Genomic DNA, 14,099 nt, shown 5'->3' on the forward strand with positions numbered 1-14,099 from the left:
ACTGCCACGCGCTACCCGGCTAGAAAGTTCTGAGGTCGCGAGGAGGCGGGAGGGACAATGCGAGTATAGAGGCTTGGTCACAGTCACATTACTAGTTAAGCGAATTAACTATCTACGACTGAGGGATATTCATGCCTATAGTAAAGCCAACATAAATAGGGTTGGGGTATCATGTGAAAAACATCTCCATTTCATTTTATATATACTTCAAGCCAAGCATCGTGGATAAGGTTTATTTACAGTAGATGCACAGATTCTGTAGGCAGCGCGATGCGGAAATTTAAATCCTGCCAGGTACGCGATGGAGAAATCCACTCGGAAGGGGTGCAGAGGACAAGACTTGGGGGTATGCTTGTCAACGTGGATTACTCCTACTCCGTGTGCCGTTCGCGTTTATTTTATACTATTTTCAATTAAATTTGATTATTGTGTCCATCTTCATTTGCTTTGATTTGATCATTCGCTAGTGTCTTGTACTCTAGTCTGTACCACATTTCACTATGGGAAGAAAAAGGGATGAGGTGGTGCTCAGTAGATACCTTAGGCAACAGGCAGAAACGTAAATTGACACCGCAGACGACCGTTTCTGTTTCATCATTCCAGAATAGAACGCTCTGATATCCCCAACGCGCGACCAGGATTATTGCAGAAAATGCATTCTTTGTGGCGGTGGAATCTGGTTGCCGTTGTGATCCTCGACGATCAACGGATGATCCCAAACGCAGAGGGTAGGTAATTGATCCTTATTCTTGAGAAGGCGACGAGATGAGATCATTCACTGCACAGAATGTCTCCAGCAGTTATGTCTGTTCAACGGCCTCGTCTCGGTTCATATTATGTCATTCACAATCCCAACCTTCTACGTACGGCTGTCTGTCTTGACTCGACTCTTGACGGAAAGTCGTGACCGTGGTACACTACGGCACTACTCCGTACGGTGTACTCCGCATGGGCTCTGTTCTGGATAGCGGCGTCCAGAGGCTAAGAATAGCAATGGAAGACAACTAGAAAGACTAACTAGCCTTCGGTGGCAGTGATGATCATCAGCCTCGCCTTAAACTAGACTAAACTATTCCTTAGCTTGAGCTCCGTTCCAAACCTTCAGTAAATTTGGAACTGGAGAGACCTCGAAATTAGGGCCCGTTGGTAAGACGGGTGAGATGACTGATGTACACACCGCCGAAGTAGTTGGTGATGAGAGAGAAAGTGTGAAAGGAAAATGACCCAAACCAAACCGTCAAGACGAGGAGAACCTCATTGGCAGCCAAGGATGAAACGGCGGACTTGAGGGAGGGGAGCATGACAGCCTTCGTCCTTTGATTTCATTATTGACTCGGTTTGGCACACTTTTTAGCGCGCTCCGGTGGCGCCTCGACTGACCAACGGTCGTTAAACACGGTTTCCCGAGTGGGGAAGAGCGTTCCCCACAAGGCTATTTCGGGCTAGTGGGGTTTGCCCTTTCCAGCAATCGGGCGGCCCCCCCGCCCCCTGAAACTTTCGTATGTGTTTGGTGGCTGTTCTGCCTGGGCGCCTTACAGCCTCCGTACTTGTACTATACGGAGGAAGTATAGGTAGGTGGTAAGGCTATGGAGTATAGATGAGTTGAGGAGATGTATACACGGAGTAGATGCACGAATCAATCAGTCTGATTGGGTAGTTTAACCACAATAAACATCCGTCCAATGCACCGACCCTGGCAGTCATGCTGGCGAGGGATACTACGGAATGCTCGAGAGAAGATCGACTCCCGTTTGACCTCGAGAACAAAGAATGAGATGGCTTCCATGTATGAAGGAGCACTTCCTTACCGCTGCAGGCTGAGGTCACGGTCAAGTCATCATTCTCCCACCAAGACCCCGAGGACACATCGCCAGAGTGCTGAGTACGATAGCTGCATGTCATCCCGATACGGACGCTCCGTGCCTCTGCGGTCAGCCGGTCGGACATCATCATGAGCCAATGGTGCCGATCGAAGACACCATAGCTGGTCTCTACCGAGTGACTGGAGGGTGGAAGTCGATTGCCCCGGCTGAGGGAGTGTAGGTATTGAATCCGCCCCTTGTATTGGTTTTACTCCGTTTGGTACGAGATCAGGTATCTGTGGCAAGGGAGAAGCAGCAGTTGAACTTGAAGATCGTTAAGGGGGAGGAAAGCCCGGGGAAGTTTCGGCAGGATTGACCTGGACCATATCCTCTCCAGAGCGCCAGACGCTGGAAGTGAAATCACATCAGACGCAATGAGAAGGAGGTTGGACATTGTACTCAAGATACCCAGGAATTGTATATCGGATATTGTACGGCGTCAAGAATCAAAAGGCCAACCAAAAATACCGGCAGGAGGCTGATTGCTCTCCGTCGCGCTGGGATTCCTTTGCATCTCCACTCGCGCTTCTCACTATCTGACTCTAGTCGACCCTCGAAGCTGTTGGATCGCTTTTTATTCCTTTTATTTTTATTTCGCCCTTTTTATTGGACTTGATTTTTTTCCTTTTCTTTTTTTTTTCTGTCTCTTGAAATTTTGTCCTTTTAATTTTTTGATTTTTCTTTTCTTGCCCTGAGACTGTGAGACATCTGTCCGTATCGTTCCCTACCACTTTTTTTTTTTATTAGTAGTATTATCAAGTATCGTGTTTTTTTTCCTTCTTTTTTTTCCCTCTTGTATTCTACTCCCTCCCCCTTTCTATCTTCTGCCCCTCCCAGCTTCAACTTGGGAATTTTCTCTCGTCCTCTCTGTCGCTATACAGAGAACCATTCCTTTGAAGCGTAGCTGTCGTTCTTGAACCGGGGTTGCTCGCTCGTCTTTCTCTTTGAGTTTACGGGCTTCCATCTTAGCCCTGGCGGCTTCTTCCACGTTCCTGCTGTGCCCGCGCCCCCCTCCGCCAGCTTCGCCTTTCCATTATTCCTGGCTCCTTTGATTTTGGGGTCCCTTTTTTTTTTAGTCTCTTTTCTTTACTTGCCTCTTCCTTTTCTTTTCCCCATTCGCTTCGATCTTTCCCTCTTTTTCTTGCCTTCTTCAATTCTTCGAGGTCTTGTCGGCCTCGTTTATTGTTGACCGACCTTCACCTTTTTCCACGGTCGACTCCCTTACTCTCCCTCTTTTCCTGATACCCCCTTTCCGTTCTTCTACCCTTGCGTTCGAGCTCGTGTTGTCTTCACCGTGCGAGGTCGTCGCTTGAAATAATATTGTGAATATGGCCTACCAAGGCACTGGCGCTCAGTCGCCGAGTTACGAGGGAGGAAACACTGGTCATCAACTTCAGGATGTTCCTCATGGTGCTTCTCCGGTACGTTCTCCCGCGCTGATCGGCGAGGCTTGGTTTTGTTTTCTTTTTTCCCTCCCGCATCCCCCCATCCGCAACTGCAAAACTAAGGATTTGTTCCTCAATTTAGTACGGTGAAAACCATGAAGAAGAAGCCTCGAGAGGTTTGCTGTCCAACCAGCAGGGTCCCTTCTCCGGTCCCTTCGACGACCCTCACCAGCGTGGATTGTCCCCTGGACCGCGACCCACCTCTGGCTACAGCTTGACCGAAACTTATGCCCCCGACGCCGGTTTCCAGGATCCCTACAGTGGAAACGGCTCGGTTTACTCGGGCCATTCGGCGGAAAACCCTGCAACTGCTTTCGGTGTTCCCGGCCGTGTCGCTTCTCCTTATGCCCGGAGTGAAACTTCGTCTACGGAGGCATGGAGACAGCGCCAGGCTCCCGGAGGCAACGGCGGCACTGGTGGTGGCGGCGGTGGTTTGCGCCGTTATGCCACCAGAAAGGTTAAGCTGGTCCAGGGTTCCGTGCTGAGTGTCGATTACCCCGTGCCCAGCGCCATCCAAAACGCCATCCAGGCTAAGTATCGGAACGATCTCGAGGGTGGAAGCGAGGAATTTACACACATGCGATGTGAGTGGGCGATCTTACATGGAGGGAATAGGAATGTGGGGGACTTCGCGATCAAAAGCTAATGTGCCATGCTGCACCGTCCAGACACTGCCGCGACGTGTGATCCCAACGATTTCACTCTGCACAATGGTTACAACCTTCGACCTGCGATGTATAACCGTCACACCGAGCTCCTCATCGCCATTACATACTATAACGAAGACAAGACGCTTACAGCGCGTACATTGCACGGTGTCATGCAGAACATCCGTGACATCGTCAACTTGAAGAAGTCCGAGTTCTGGAACAAGGGTGGCCCCGCTTGGCAGAAGATTGTCGTGGCCTTGGTGTTCGACGGTATCGATCCTTGCGACAAGGATACCCTGGATGTCTTGGCTACCATCGGTATCTACCAGGATGGTGTCATGAAGCGTGATGTTGATGGCAAGGAAACCGTGGCCCACATTGTATGTGAAGAACTTTGCGGCCTGATGAGCGACAAAGAACTAACAGCTGCCAGTTCGAATACACGACGCAATTGTCCGTTACTCCCAACCAACAGCTCATCAGGCCCACTGATGACGGCCCTACTACCCTCCCTCCCGTGCAGATGATGTTCTGTTTGAAGCAGAAGAACACCAAGAAGATCAACTCTCACAGATGGCTCTTCAACGGTTTCGGCCGTATCCTCAACCCTGAAGTGTGTATTCTTCTCGATGCCGGTACCAAGCCCGGCCCCAAGTCGCTGCTCGCCCTGTGGGAGGGCTTCTACAACGACAAGGATCTCGGAGGTGCCTGCGGTGAAATTCACGCCATGTTGGGTAAGGGTTGGAAGAACCTGATTAATCCCTTGGTCGCGGCACAGAACTTCGAGTACAAGATCAGTAATATCCTCGACAAGCCCCTGGAAAGTTCGTTCGGATACGTCAGTGTGTTGCCCGGTGCTTTCTCCGCCTACCGATTCCGCGCTATCATGGGTCGTCCTCTCGAACAATATTTCCACGGTGACCACACTCTTTCCAAACAGCTCGGAAAGAAGGGTATTGAGGGTATGAACATTTTCAAGAAGAACATGTTCTTGGCCGAAGATCGTATTCTTTGTTTCGAGTTGGTCGCTAAGGCCGGCTCCAAGTGGCACTTGACCTATGTGAAGGCCTCCAAGGGTGAAACCGATGTGCCCGAAGGTGCCGCCGAATTCATCTCCCAGCGTCGTCGTTGGCTGAACGGTTCTTTTGCCGCCGGTATTTACTCGCTCATGCACTTCGGTCGTATGTATAAGAGTGGACACAACTTGGTCCGAATGTTCTTCCTGCACATTCAGATGTTGTACAACGTTTTCAACACTTTCCTTACGTGGTTCTCTTTGGCGTCTTACTGGCTCACGACTTCGGTTATCATGGACTTGGTCGGAACCCCCAGCAAGAACAACGACTTCACCAGTTTCCCCTTCGGCAAAACCGCCACTCCCATTGTGAACACCATTCTGAAATATATGTACCTCGCATTCTTGCTGTTGCAGTTCATTCTTGCGCTGGGTAACCGTCCGAAGGGTTCGAAGTACTCCTACCTTGCCTCCTTTATTGTCTTCGGTGTCATCCAGATCTACGTTGTCATTGATGCGCTGTACTTGGTCGTCCGTGCCTTCAGCGGCGGCTCTCCGATGGATTTCGATACCGACCACGGTCTCGGAGCGTTCTTGAACTCTTTCTTCGGATCTACCGGTGCCGGTATCATCATTATCGCCCTTGCTGCCACCTTCGGTCTCTACTTCGTTGCTTCGTTCATGTACCTGGACCCCTGGCACATGTTCACTTCGTTCCCCGCCTACATGGCCGTGCAGTCTTCCTTCATCAACATCCTCAACGTGTATGCCTTCAGCAACTGGCACGACGTCTCGTGGGGTACCAAGGGTTCCGACAAGGCCGATGCGCTGCCTTCCGCCAAGACCACCTCGGAGGAAGGCAAGGAAGCGGTGATAGAAGAAATCGACAAGCCGCAGGCCGATATCGATAGTCAGTTTGAAGCTACCGTGAAGCGCGCCCTGACCCCTTATGTGGCTCCCGTCGAGCACGAGGAGAAGTCTCTGGATGATTCGTACAAGAGTTTCCGTACGCGTCTGGTTACGCTTTGGATCTTCAGCAACGGCTTGATGGCTGTTTGCATTACCAGTGACGGTGTTGACAAGTTTGGTTTCACGGTAAGTTCCTCCTTTTCCACTGGTCTTTTCCTACTGGACTTTTGATCTCTAGAGCGTAAACTAACTTTTACTCTGCAGAATACCGCTACCGACCGGACACAGCGATTCTTCCAGGCCCTTCTATGGTCTACCGCCATCATGGCGCTCTTCCGTTTCATCGGTGCCTGTTGGTTCCTGGGTAAGACTGGTATCATGTGCTGCTTCGCCCGGCGGTAGAGAGCGAACAAGAAGCCTCCTTTTTTGTGATGAGAAAAAAAAAGGGTGTCTGCCTTGTCGAGAAGTGATTTCAGGCACATTTGTTGCAATTTTGTATTCTACATACGATGCCCATACCTTTGTCCTTGTTTTATTCCATCCTTTCTTTTCATTATTCTCTCTTTCTTTCTTCCTCTTTGTTTCATTTTAACTTCTTTCCTCTTTCTCTTTTTTCCTGTTGATCTGCTACACTGTCATTGTTGGATTTACACGGTTGACAGGGCCGCAGACACTTTGATGTTTAGTAGAGTCTTAGCGGTTAGAATCACTCGGATGCATTCATGGCGCAATGGCCGTGAAAGGAACAATTACTTGGTAGATTGATCGTAACAGCAGCCCCCGTAGGCGTAGTCGAAAGTAGGCATCCGGCGGAGTTGCCGCCTTGGGAGGCGGTGATGAGTGATGGCCCATGGCGTCAGGCTGCCCCGTCATGCTTTTTCAGCTGTCCATCATTAACTGGCCCGGTACTTTTTACCTTGTGCACAACACGCCTTTGACTCCCGACTTCCTCGAGCCTTCTTCTCCTTTCTCCTACCTGGCTCTTACTCTTCTCTCTGGAATCCCTTCGCTATCTTCGCCTATCCTCGCCCTGCGCCACTGGCCCTTTTTCTGCCGCCGTTCGAGTGGAGAAAACCCCTTCACTTTGCCGCTCCACTGCTCTTGGACCCCGCAGGTCTGACGCTGCTTGTTCTCTGTCATTCTTGACATCACCTGGCTCAGGAGGTTCTTGGTCTTCTCTATAGAATTTGATTGGCGGAGTGCTTGCTATAGTAACCTTTCCCGCTTGCTCTATTTCTTCTGTTCTTGTTCGTCCGAAGGATTAAGGATTGGGGTCGCGTGGCGGCGGTTTCTTGAGTTTGCAAGATGTTGAAGATATGGTCTATGGTATGTTTTATTCCTTGTGTTGGCTTGCTCTTGTCGGGGTTGAGTGTGCTTGTGGTGTGCGTGTTTGGGGATATGGGCTGACTTTCTCTCTCGCTGGTCTGCAGAAACAGAAACAGCAACAAGCTGAAAATGCCGAAGGCGCTGCTGGGAAGAAGAAGAAGAAGGTCACGGCTGCTCAGCTTCGCGTGCAACGAGGTACGATTCAATGTTCCTTATCCAAACCATTCCTTGCAAAGTCAGAGTCAGAGTCAAAGTCAGAACGAAGACAGAAGGCAGAAGGCAGAAAGGCAACACATTCCCCCAAAACGAACCTCACTAACCAACTACCCAATGGGCTTTCTATGACAAACAGACCTCAACGAACTCACCCTCGGCAGCACAATGAAAATGTCCTTCCCGAACCCAGACGACATCCTCAACTTCATCCTCACCATCGAGCCCGACGAGGGCATGTACAAGGGCGGCGCCTTCCACTTCAACTTTGCCGTGAACCAGAACTTCCCGCATGACCCGCCTAAGGTCAAGTGCTCGCAGAAGATCTACCATCCGAATATCGATCTGGAGGGGAACGTTTGCTTGAATATTCTCAGGGAGGATTGGAAGCCTGTGTTGAATTTGAATGCGGTTATTGTGGGCATGCAGGTTTGTTTCCCCCCACTTCTCTCATACCTGCTTTGTTTTGTGTGTGGTTTGGTTGTTGTTGCTGGGTGCAGGGGTGCATAACTTGATGTGTGCTAAACTGACTGACTGTGATATAGTTCCTGTTCCTCGAGCCCAACGCCTCCGATCCCCTCAATAAAGAAGCTGCCGATGACCTCCGCCAGAACCGCGATGCCTTTAAGCGGAACGTGCGCACGTCGATGGGCGGAGGGGCCGTGCGAGGCGTGCAGTATGAGCGCGTCATGAAATAAATATGACTCGGTTGGCCTATTTGCTCTCGTTCTCGGCGTGGATGGGACACGCGCAGGCAGATGGTATCGAGCCAGAAAGAGCCGTGACTGCTTGCTCCTGGACCTTGCGCTGAGAAGTCGGTTCAAGAGTCCTGGTCAGCGTCAGCCCGTCAGTCTGTCAAATTGGTCTGAGCGGAGCTGAAATGGCCTGGCCTGGCCTGGCCTAGACCAAGTTAAGAGAGCGATGAGATGAAATTACGGCGGAAATGAGTATCATTTACGGACGGCAAGAGGAGGAAATTAAAGGAAAGGTAGAAGGATCTCAGGATCCTGGGTTTGATCTCTGGTGCATCATCATCTTTTTTTATTTTTCTTTATAACTGAATTAATTAGCGACTGGATAGATTTTATTGTTCACGAACGCAATGAATATATGGTATGGTGATTCTTTTTTTATTATTAATCTTATATATTATCTAATGTTGTTTGAGATGCTGTTATCAAGTCTCTTGGATCGGGTTGTGTCAGTTTGGGGTTTTGTTTTGACCTTTCTGATTTCAAATTCGATTTCTTCTATAGAGAGAGAAAGAGTGTGTCCATTGCAGTATATCGACGTCCGGTTCTTTTTGGGCCGAGGAATCAGAGAGTTTGTCAGTACCCAAGGATACTTCAGTATAGCATAGCATTATACTACGAAGACGGATCCATCCACTACACTACGCCATGAACCGTCCGGACATGCCTAAGACGTACAATGCATTCCAGGGTCAGATCAGGATCACCGGAGAAGCATTACGAATAATGGAGATGATATAGCAACAACAAAGGAAACCAGTTGGAGTACCGTAGGGAACAAGAAAAACAGCTATATATACAGCCAATCAACTTAAGATAACTAACTAAACAATGGAGAGATAAAGAGAGAGAGAGTAATTGAACATGTTTTTGGCTTTCTTTCATTTCTCCCATACTTTGATGCGATTTCATTCACTCTTGTCTGTAGGTATGATCCGTCCGTCCGTTTGGGATACTAAACTCTTTAATTGAGTCGAGGGTATAACGCGATACATGTGGTCATGGCCAGCCGATATAGAGAACACAGAAACTTGACATTGACAAGGCTGGCTCGGCCGGTCCTTCTCCGAACAGATCAGGGTATACTGAAAAAGTTGATCGGATGCGGAATAGTGATTGATGGTACTTCGTTCGGCGGGATCCAGGAACGGAGGTAGCTTATTGTCGTGTATCGAGTGTTGTCAGGACGGACGGTGCAGATCCATCAAATGAACGAATCTAAGCGGCCTGGGCGGCGCGCTCCTGCTCGAGACGGGTGTAGTAGGTGTCACGGGCGCGGACGCGGGGGAGGTGGAAGCCTATTTGATTGTTAGGGTGTTTGTTGGGAGGAGAGGAGGATCTTGTCTGGGATGATATAACGTACCGTACCACCAGAGGTAGCCGAAAGTGGTACCGAAGCCTGGAGGTGAAAGATGGGGTTAGTTTTTGACGTGCGGAGGAGCATTGGTGGGAGGTGGTTTTGTATTCGTCAAGACAGCGAGATATTGGGACCTGGAGGGAAGGTTTCTGCTGTCGATCTGCCTGTCCATGACTGTCTTGATTTTCCGATCGTGTGCTCGCGACATGCTGAATGGGTGACGGATGGAGGATAATCGGTCAAGACTCACCGAAAGCAGTGCTCAGGTCAAGGACCAGGCTGCGGCGGAGCATCTATAACAACTAGTCAGCTCATCTGTCCAAGCAATATCTCTGTAATTGACAGCTGCAGTGTGGGCTGGAGTTGATTTCAAGCTCAACCCAGCCCTCCCGTCAAGCCGAGCGGAAACATTCGGGTGTGGGAATCACGTACGCCAGTGATAGGAGCGACACCGGCCATTGTGAAAGATGGAAGAGAGAATGCGACTCGAGAGGCGGATCCGAAGTGATTGCAGCAGAGAATGAGCTGCGTTGGGTGGGTGGTGGGGGAGTGGAGGTGGAGAGCAGAGAGGGGGAGAAAGTGATGATGTTCGAGAAAGTCGAGGTGAAGCTTTCCGGTCGCACGTAAGCGACGGCTGTGAGTGGCCTGATGGCCTGACGGATTCTGGATGCGGCAGGGTCCTGGTGGTGCAATGTTCACTCTCGTTTACCGTCTATTGATGAGCATGACTATTCTTGGTCATGATTTTACTATTCTCTCACTTAAAAATGTATCTTGTTGTTCAACTATTATGAATACTCTTTCCTGGCATTCGCTGCCTGGATACCTGACGCTGCCTGAGGTATATAGCTCACGTGACCTCCCGAAGACTTGTTTGGCTTCGTCACGCCGTCTCTTGTCTACGCTCACCCTCATCCCCGACTTGCCGCCATGCTCACCTCGGAGCCTACCCTCAAACGCTCCTCCTCGTCGCTCTCAGCCCAGAAAAATGGCCCAGATGCTAAGCGCCTAAAGCGCCCCTACCATCATCACCACCGTCTACAGAATCCCGTCAACCCAGCCATCCCGGAACCCGCGATCTCAGATGCCTCCTCGGTCGACCATTTGATGAAACGCTCTATCGGGCAGTCTCTACGACAATCTGGATTCGACCTGGCTGATCCGGTTGCGCTGGATGGATTCCACAATGCCGCGGAAGAATGTATGTTTGCGATAGAAGGAAGAAAGCAAAATGAATCATGATGCTGATGAGTGTTTCCCGCTCAGATCTTCTCAAGTTCGCCTCATATATCCGTCAGTCGATGCTATCGAGCCGTCGCATCCAGCCTATACCCCAAGACTTCGAACATGCGTTGAAAAGACATTCCCTGCGCCTGGACGACCTCATCCCGCACACTAAGCCTCCCCCGACCTCTGAGCCGATTCCTACACTCCTACCCAGTCCTCCGCCGGAAGACGACTCCTTCAAAACCCTGCCCTCTCTCGGACCCCAGCTGAGCGGCGAAGACGACCGAGTGCGAAGCGCACACATCCCGAAACATTTCCCGGAATTCCCGAGTAAACATACCTACCGGCACACGCCCGTCTTTACAGAAAGAGAACAAGATGCGCGGAAGATCCGCGAGCGCGCGACGGAGGACGGTCGGCACGGAGAAGAAGCCCTGCGCAAGCTGGCTCGCGCAGCGTTCAAGGACAATCAACTTGGAGCGGCCGGTCGCGACAAGAAAGCATGGGGCAAGAGAACGGAGAGCATGGATAGTATGTTTGAAAAGACGATCAAGGCCATGTTGAAGAAGACGCCCAAGGGCCTGCCCGCGCCGGGAGCCTCAGGGCCCATGGAAATCGACTCCGGGGCTGCCGCCGATGCAGATGTCAAATCGGCTCGGAACAAGACGGCTCTCAGCATCGAGCTGCCACCGATCATCAACTGCGAACGAGATCTTTGGCGCAAGTCGACGGGATCGCGGGATCGCAGACCAGAGGAGAAGACCCCCGGGTCGAAGGACAATCCGAATTTACCCCGAGTGGAGAACTGGGTGAGCACATAATTGGGGGCATGTTTCTCGGAAGGAGCGGATTGGTTTCACGGCGTTTGGACATTTTGTAATTGTAGCCATAACTCGTCAAGATACCCATGCAGTTGATTTGGAATGCTTAACTGGGCTGATAAAGATAGAAAAAAAGATGTGTAGTTGGTATCCAAAGCCAAAATGTAGAGAACGCCCGTCTTCCCAACTCCGTAGCAATGCAATACGATCAATCGTCCTATGTGCTCCCAGCTTTCGAATCTCCCTCTGCAGCTTTGCGCTTCGCCTCTTCGGCCTGTCGAATCGGTTCCCAAGCAGTCGTCTCAACGGTCAATCCATTCGCGCACCTAACAGAACCGGAGGAATTAGCTTAGCTTCTCCAAGTCCAGACAGACCTAATCCATCTGCAAAGCAGCAAGCAAGACAAAGACAGAAGACAGAAAGAAACATACCGTCTAAAGAGCCTGACGACCGGCTTACAAACCACCACGCCCGGCTTGGGAATCCCATCCTGTGGCGGATTGCACGAGTACTGGACCATTTCTAGGAGCTTGCATTTCTCCAGCTCGACGGGTCCGCCTTTGCGACGCCGCTCGACGAAGTTCTTGCGAATGATGCTGACATGGTCGGGGAGGGATTCGGCGTGAAAGACGGGGACGAGAGGCGCCATTTCTTTTGGTTGGGATGAGAGGACGCGAGGATGGTGGAAATAGAGGAGGATGTGAAGTGGGTTGGTTGGGAGGTCTGGTCTGATCGGATTTGATGCGATTGCGGTTTCTCTTGGCGGGTGGTTTTGTCTTCCGACAACTACTTCGCTATTTGCCCTTGGGGTGCATACTTCGGGCTGGGACTACGACAGAATCTTCTGGTTGATTGTTTTATTATGATTGGGTAAATTGTTGTGTCATCATGTCGGATTCTTTATGAATTTTGTCAATCTGCATAGGCAGGAGTGTCGTCAGCCATGGCCGCCGAGCTCGGGGAGAAATTGCTCGGCGAGGTGCACGAAGAACGATTAGACGAGGTATGTCTGCTGCGATGTTTATCTTTAGATTAATACATTTCTATGATCCCCTCTGGTTGTCAGCAGTCGAACTGTCATGCATGTCCACACGCTAACGACTCTAGCTCCTGCATGACCTGCGAACCATCTACGAGAATGTCGAGGATGGTGCTCTGAGACATCCACTGGGTGTTACGGAGATCGATGACTTGCTGGATGTGTTCATGCAGAGGACCCCTGTGCAACCGGTCCAGGGACATCCGGATCTGCCGCCATTGGAAGAGACCGACCCTGCTATGGACGATGGCGAAGGCGAAGACGAGGAATATGCTCATGATCAGGAACACGACCCTGCTCAAGATGATATCCCCATGAATGCGCCCTCGTGGGAGGATGTTCCCGCGCCAACTCACGTCCCTCGCGACACGGTTCTCGAAATATCAAGTACCTCGTCCGCGGCCGGGAAGTCTCAGTTACTATACTATCTCGCAGCCATGGCGGTCTTGCCGGCCATGTTCGCTGGACAGAGGTTAGGAGGGCATGAATCTGCCATTGTCTTCTTTGACACGGACGGTAGATTTGAAGCCGACAGACTACGAACTATCGCTCGCGGTATCGTGCACGATCGATTTCCACAATGCTTCGGACTCGAACCACACAGTGAGTCTGCACCATCACCGTCTAACCCAGACCTCGAATCCATACTCTCCTCATCCCTCCAACACGTCCACGTCTTCCGCCCTGAGACCTCATCAGCCCTTCTGGCCACCCTCCACCATCTTGAGACCTACCTCTTCGACCTCCCCCGCCACTTCTCATCGTCCCGTCCCCTCCATGCCATCTTCATCGACAGCGCCGGCGCCTTCTTCTGGCAGGACAAACTGCACGACGAGGTCGCTCGCACCGAGGAGATCGGTCGTCCGCATGCCGAGATCGAACGTGATCGTGCCCTCTTGCAGAGCTTCTATCTTGCTGATCTCTATGCTGAGATTGTTGCTAGGTTGAAGGAATTGCAGACGTTGTTTAGCTGCGCTGTTGTCTATACGAGTACTGCGTGGAACCGAGGGACTGTGCCAGGTACGGGTACTGGTGCCGGTGCCGGTGCCAGTGCAAGTGCAGGCGAGCGGTATGGATCTCATCGTCCCTCCGGCCCATTCGAGTTGTATAATCCGGTGGAAGAGATGGGGTCTTCAGGGCCTCCGGGTCCAGCGTTTCGGTCACCGCTTCCGCCGCCTTGGGGCGTTTTCCCGGATCTGAGGCTTGTGGTGCAGAGGGATCGCGTGAGGGCGTTTCCAGACTCGTTGACAGCGGTGGCGGCGCAGGGGGAGCAGGCGGCGTTGAGGAGAGAGGTCGTCCTGCAGGGGAGGTTCCTGGTCTGGGTCAATGGCTGGGGGAAAGAGAATTGGCCGAGAAGAGTGCGCGAGGGTCTTGAGAGGAGGAATGGTGGGATGTTTGGCTTTCGGGTTACGAGGGATGGTGTGTGGTTTACTTGAGTTGGGGGTTGGCATTGCTCGATCTGCGGTAACTACGGTGATTGTTG

The 14,099-nt window shown here is 51.2% G+C and overlaps 5 protein-coding genes across 5 annotated transcripts; 4 read left to right on the top strand and 1 right to left on the bottom strand.

Annotated features, from left to right (window-relative positions):
* Nucleotides 1–3,190: 3,190 nt before the first annotated feature.
* On the top strand, nucleotides 3,191–6,283 carry chsG (chitin synthase class III; the record flags this gene model as incomplete). Its single annotated transcript, XM_046083751.1, has 5 exons — nucleotides 3,191–3,283; nucleotides 3,390–3,891; nucleotides 3,976–4,337; nucleotides 4,391–6,067; nucleotides 6,146–6,283. 5 exons carry the CDS (start codon nucleotides 3,191–3,193, stop codon nucleotides 6,281–6,283), a joined length of 2,772 nt encoding a protein of 923 aa, XP_045939714.1.
* A 1,305-nt stretch (nucleotides 6,284–7,588) lies between these two features.
* UBC12 (NEDD8-conjugating protein UBC12) lies at nucleotides 7,589–7,930 on the top strand (the record flags this gene model as incomplete). Its single annotated transcript, XM_046083752.1, has 1 exon — nucleotides 7,589–7,930. The coding sequence occupies one exon, from the start codon at nucleotides 7,589–7,591 to the stop codon at nucleotides 7,928–7,930; it is 342 nt and encodes a 113-aa protein (XP_045939715.1).
* A 2,529-nt stretch (nucleotides 7,931–10,459) lies between these two features.
* LDX57_002109 (TBP-associated factor 8 family protein) lies at nucleotides 10,460–11,577 on the top strand (the record flags this gene model as incomplete). The annotated part of the gene is made up of 2 exons (XM_046083753.1): nucleotides 10,460–10,730; nucleotides 10,796–11,577. 2 exons carry the CDS (start codon nucleotides 10,460–10,462, stop codon nucleotides 11,575–11,577), a joined length of 1,053 nt encoding a protein of 350 aa, XP_045939716.1.
* Nucleotides 11,578–11,794: 217 nt separating this feature from the next.
* Nucleotides 11,795–12,226, bottom strand: LDX57_002110 (uncharacterized protein; the record flags this gene model as incomplete). Its single annotated transcript, XM_046083754.1, has 2 exons — nucleotides 11,795–11,903; nucleotides 12,009–12,226. The coding sequence occupies 2 exons, from the start codon at nucleotides 12,224–12,226 to the stop codon at nucleotides 11,795–11,797; spliced, it is 327 nt and encodes a 108-aa protein (XP_045939717.1).
* A 294-nt stretch (nucleotides 12,227–12,520) lies between these two features.
* Nucleotides 12,521–14,052, top strand: LDX57_002111 (putative Rad51 family DNA repair protein; the record flags this gene model as incomplete). The annotated part of the gene is made up of 2 exons (XM_046083755.1): nucleotides 12,521–12,580; nucleotides 12,685–14,052. 2 exons carry the CDS (start codon nucleotides 12,521–12,523, stop codon nucleotides 14,050–14,052), a joined length of 1,428 nt encoding a protein of 475 aa, XP_045939718.1.
* Between the last annotated feature and the right edge of the window lie 47 nt (nucleotides 14,053–14,099).

The sequence above is a fragment of the Aspergillus melleus genome (genome assembly GCF_016097325.1).
Source record: "Aspergillus melleus strain CBS 546.65 chromosome Unknown contig1, whole genome shotgun sequence".
NCBI lineage: Eukaryota > Fungi > Ascomycota > Eurotiomycetes > Eurotiales > Aspergillaceae > Aspergillus > Aspergillus melleus.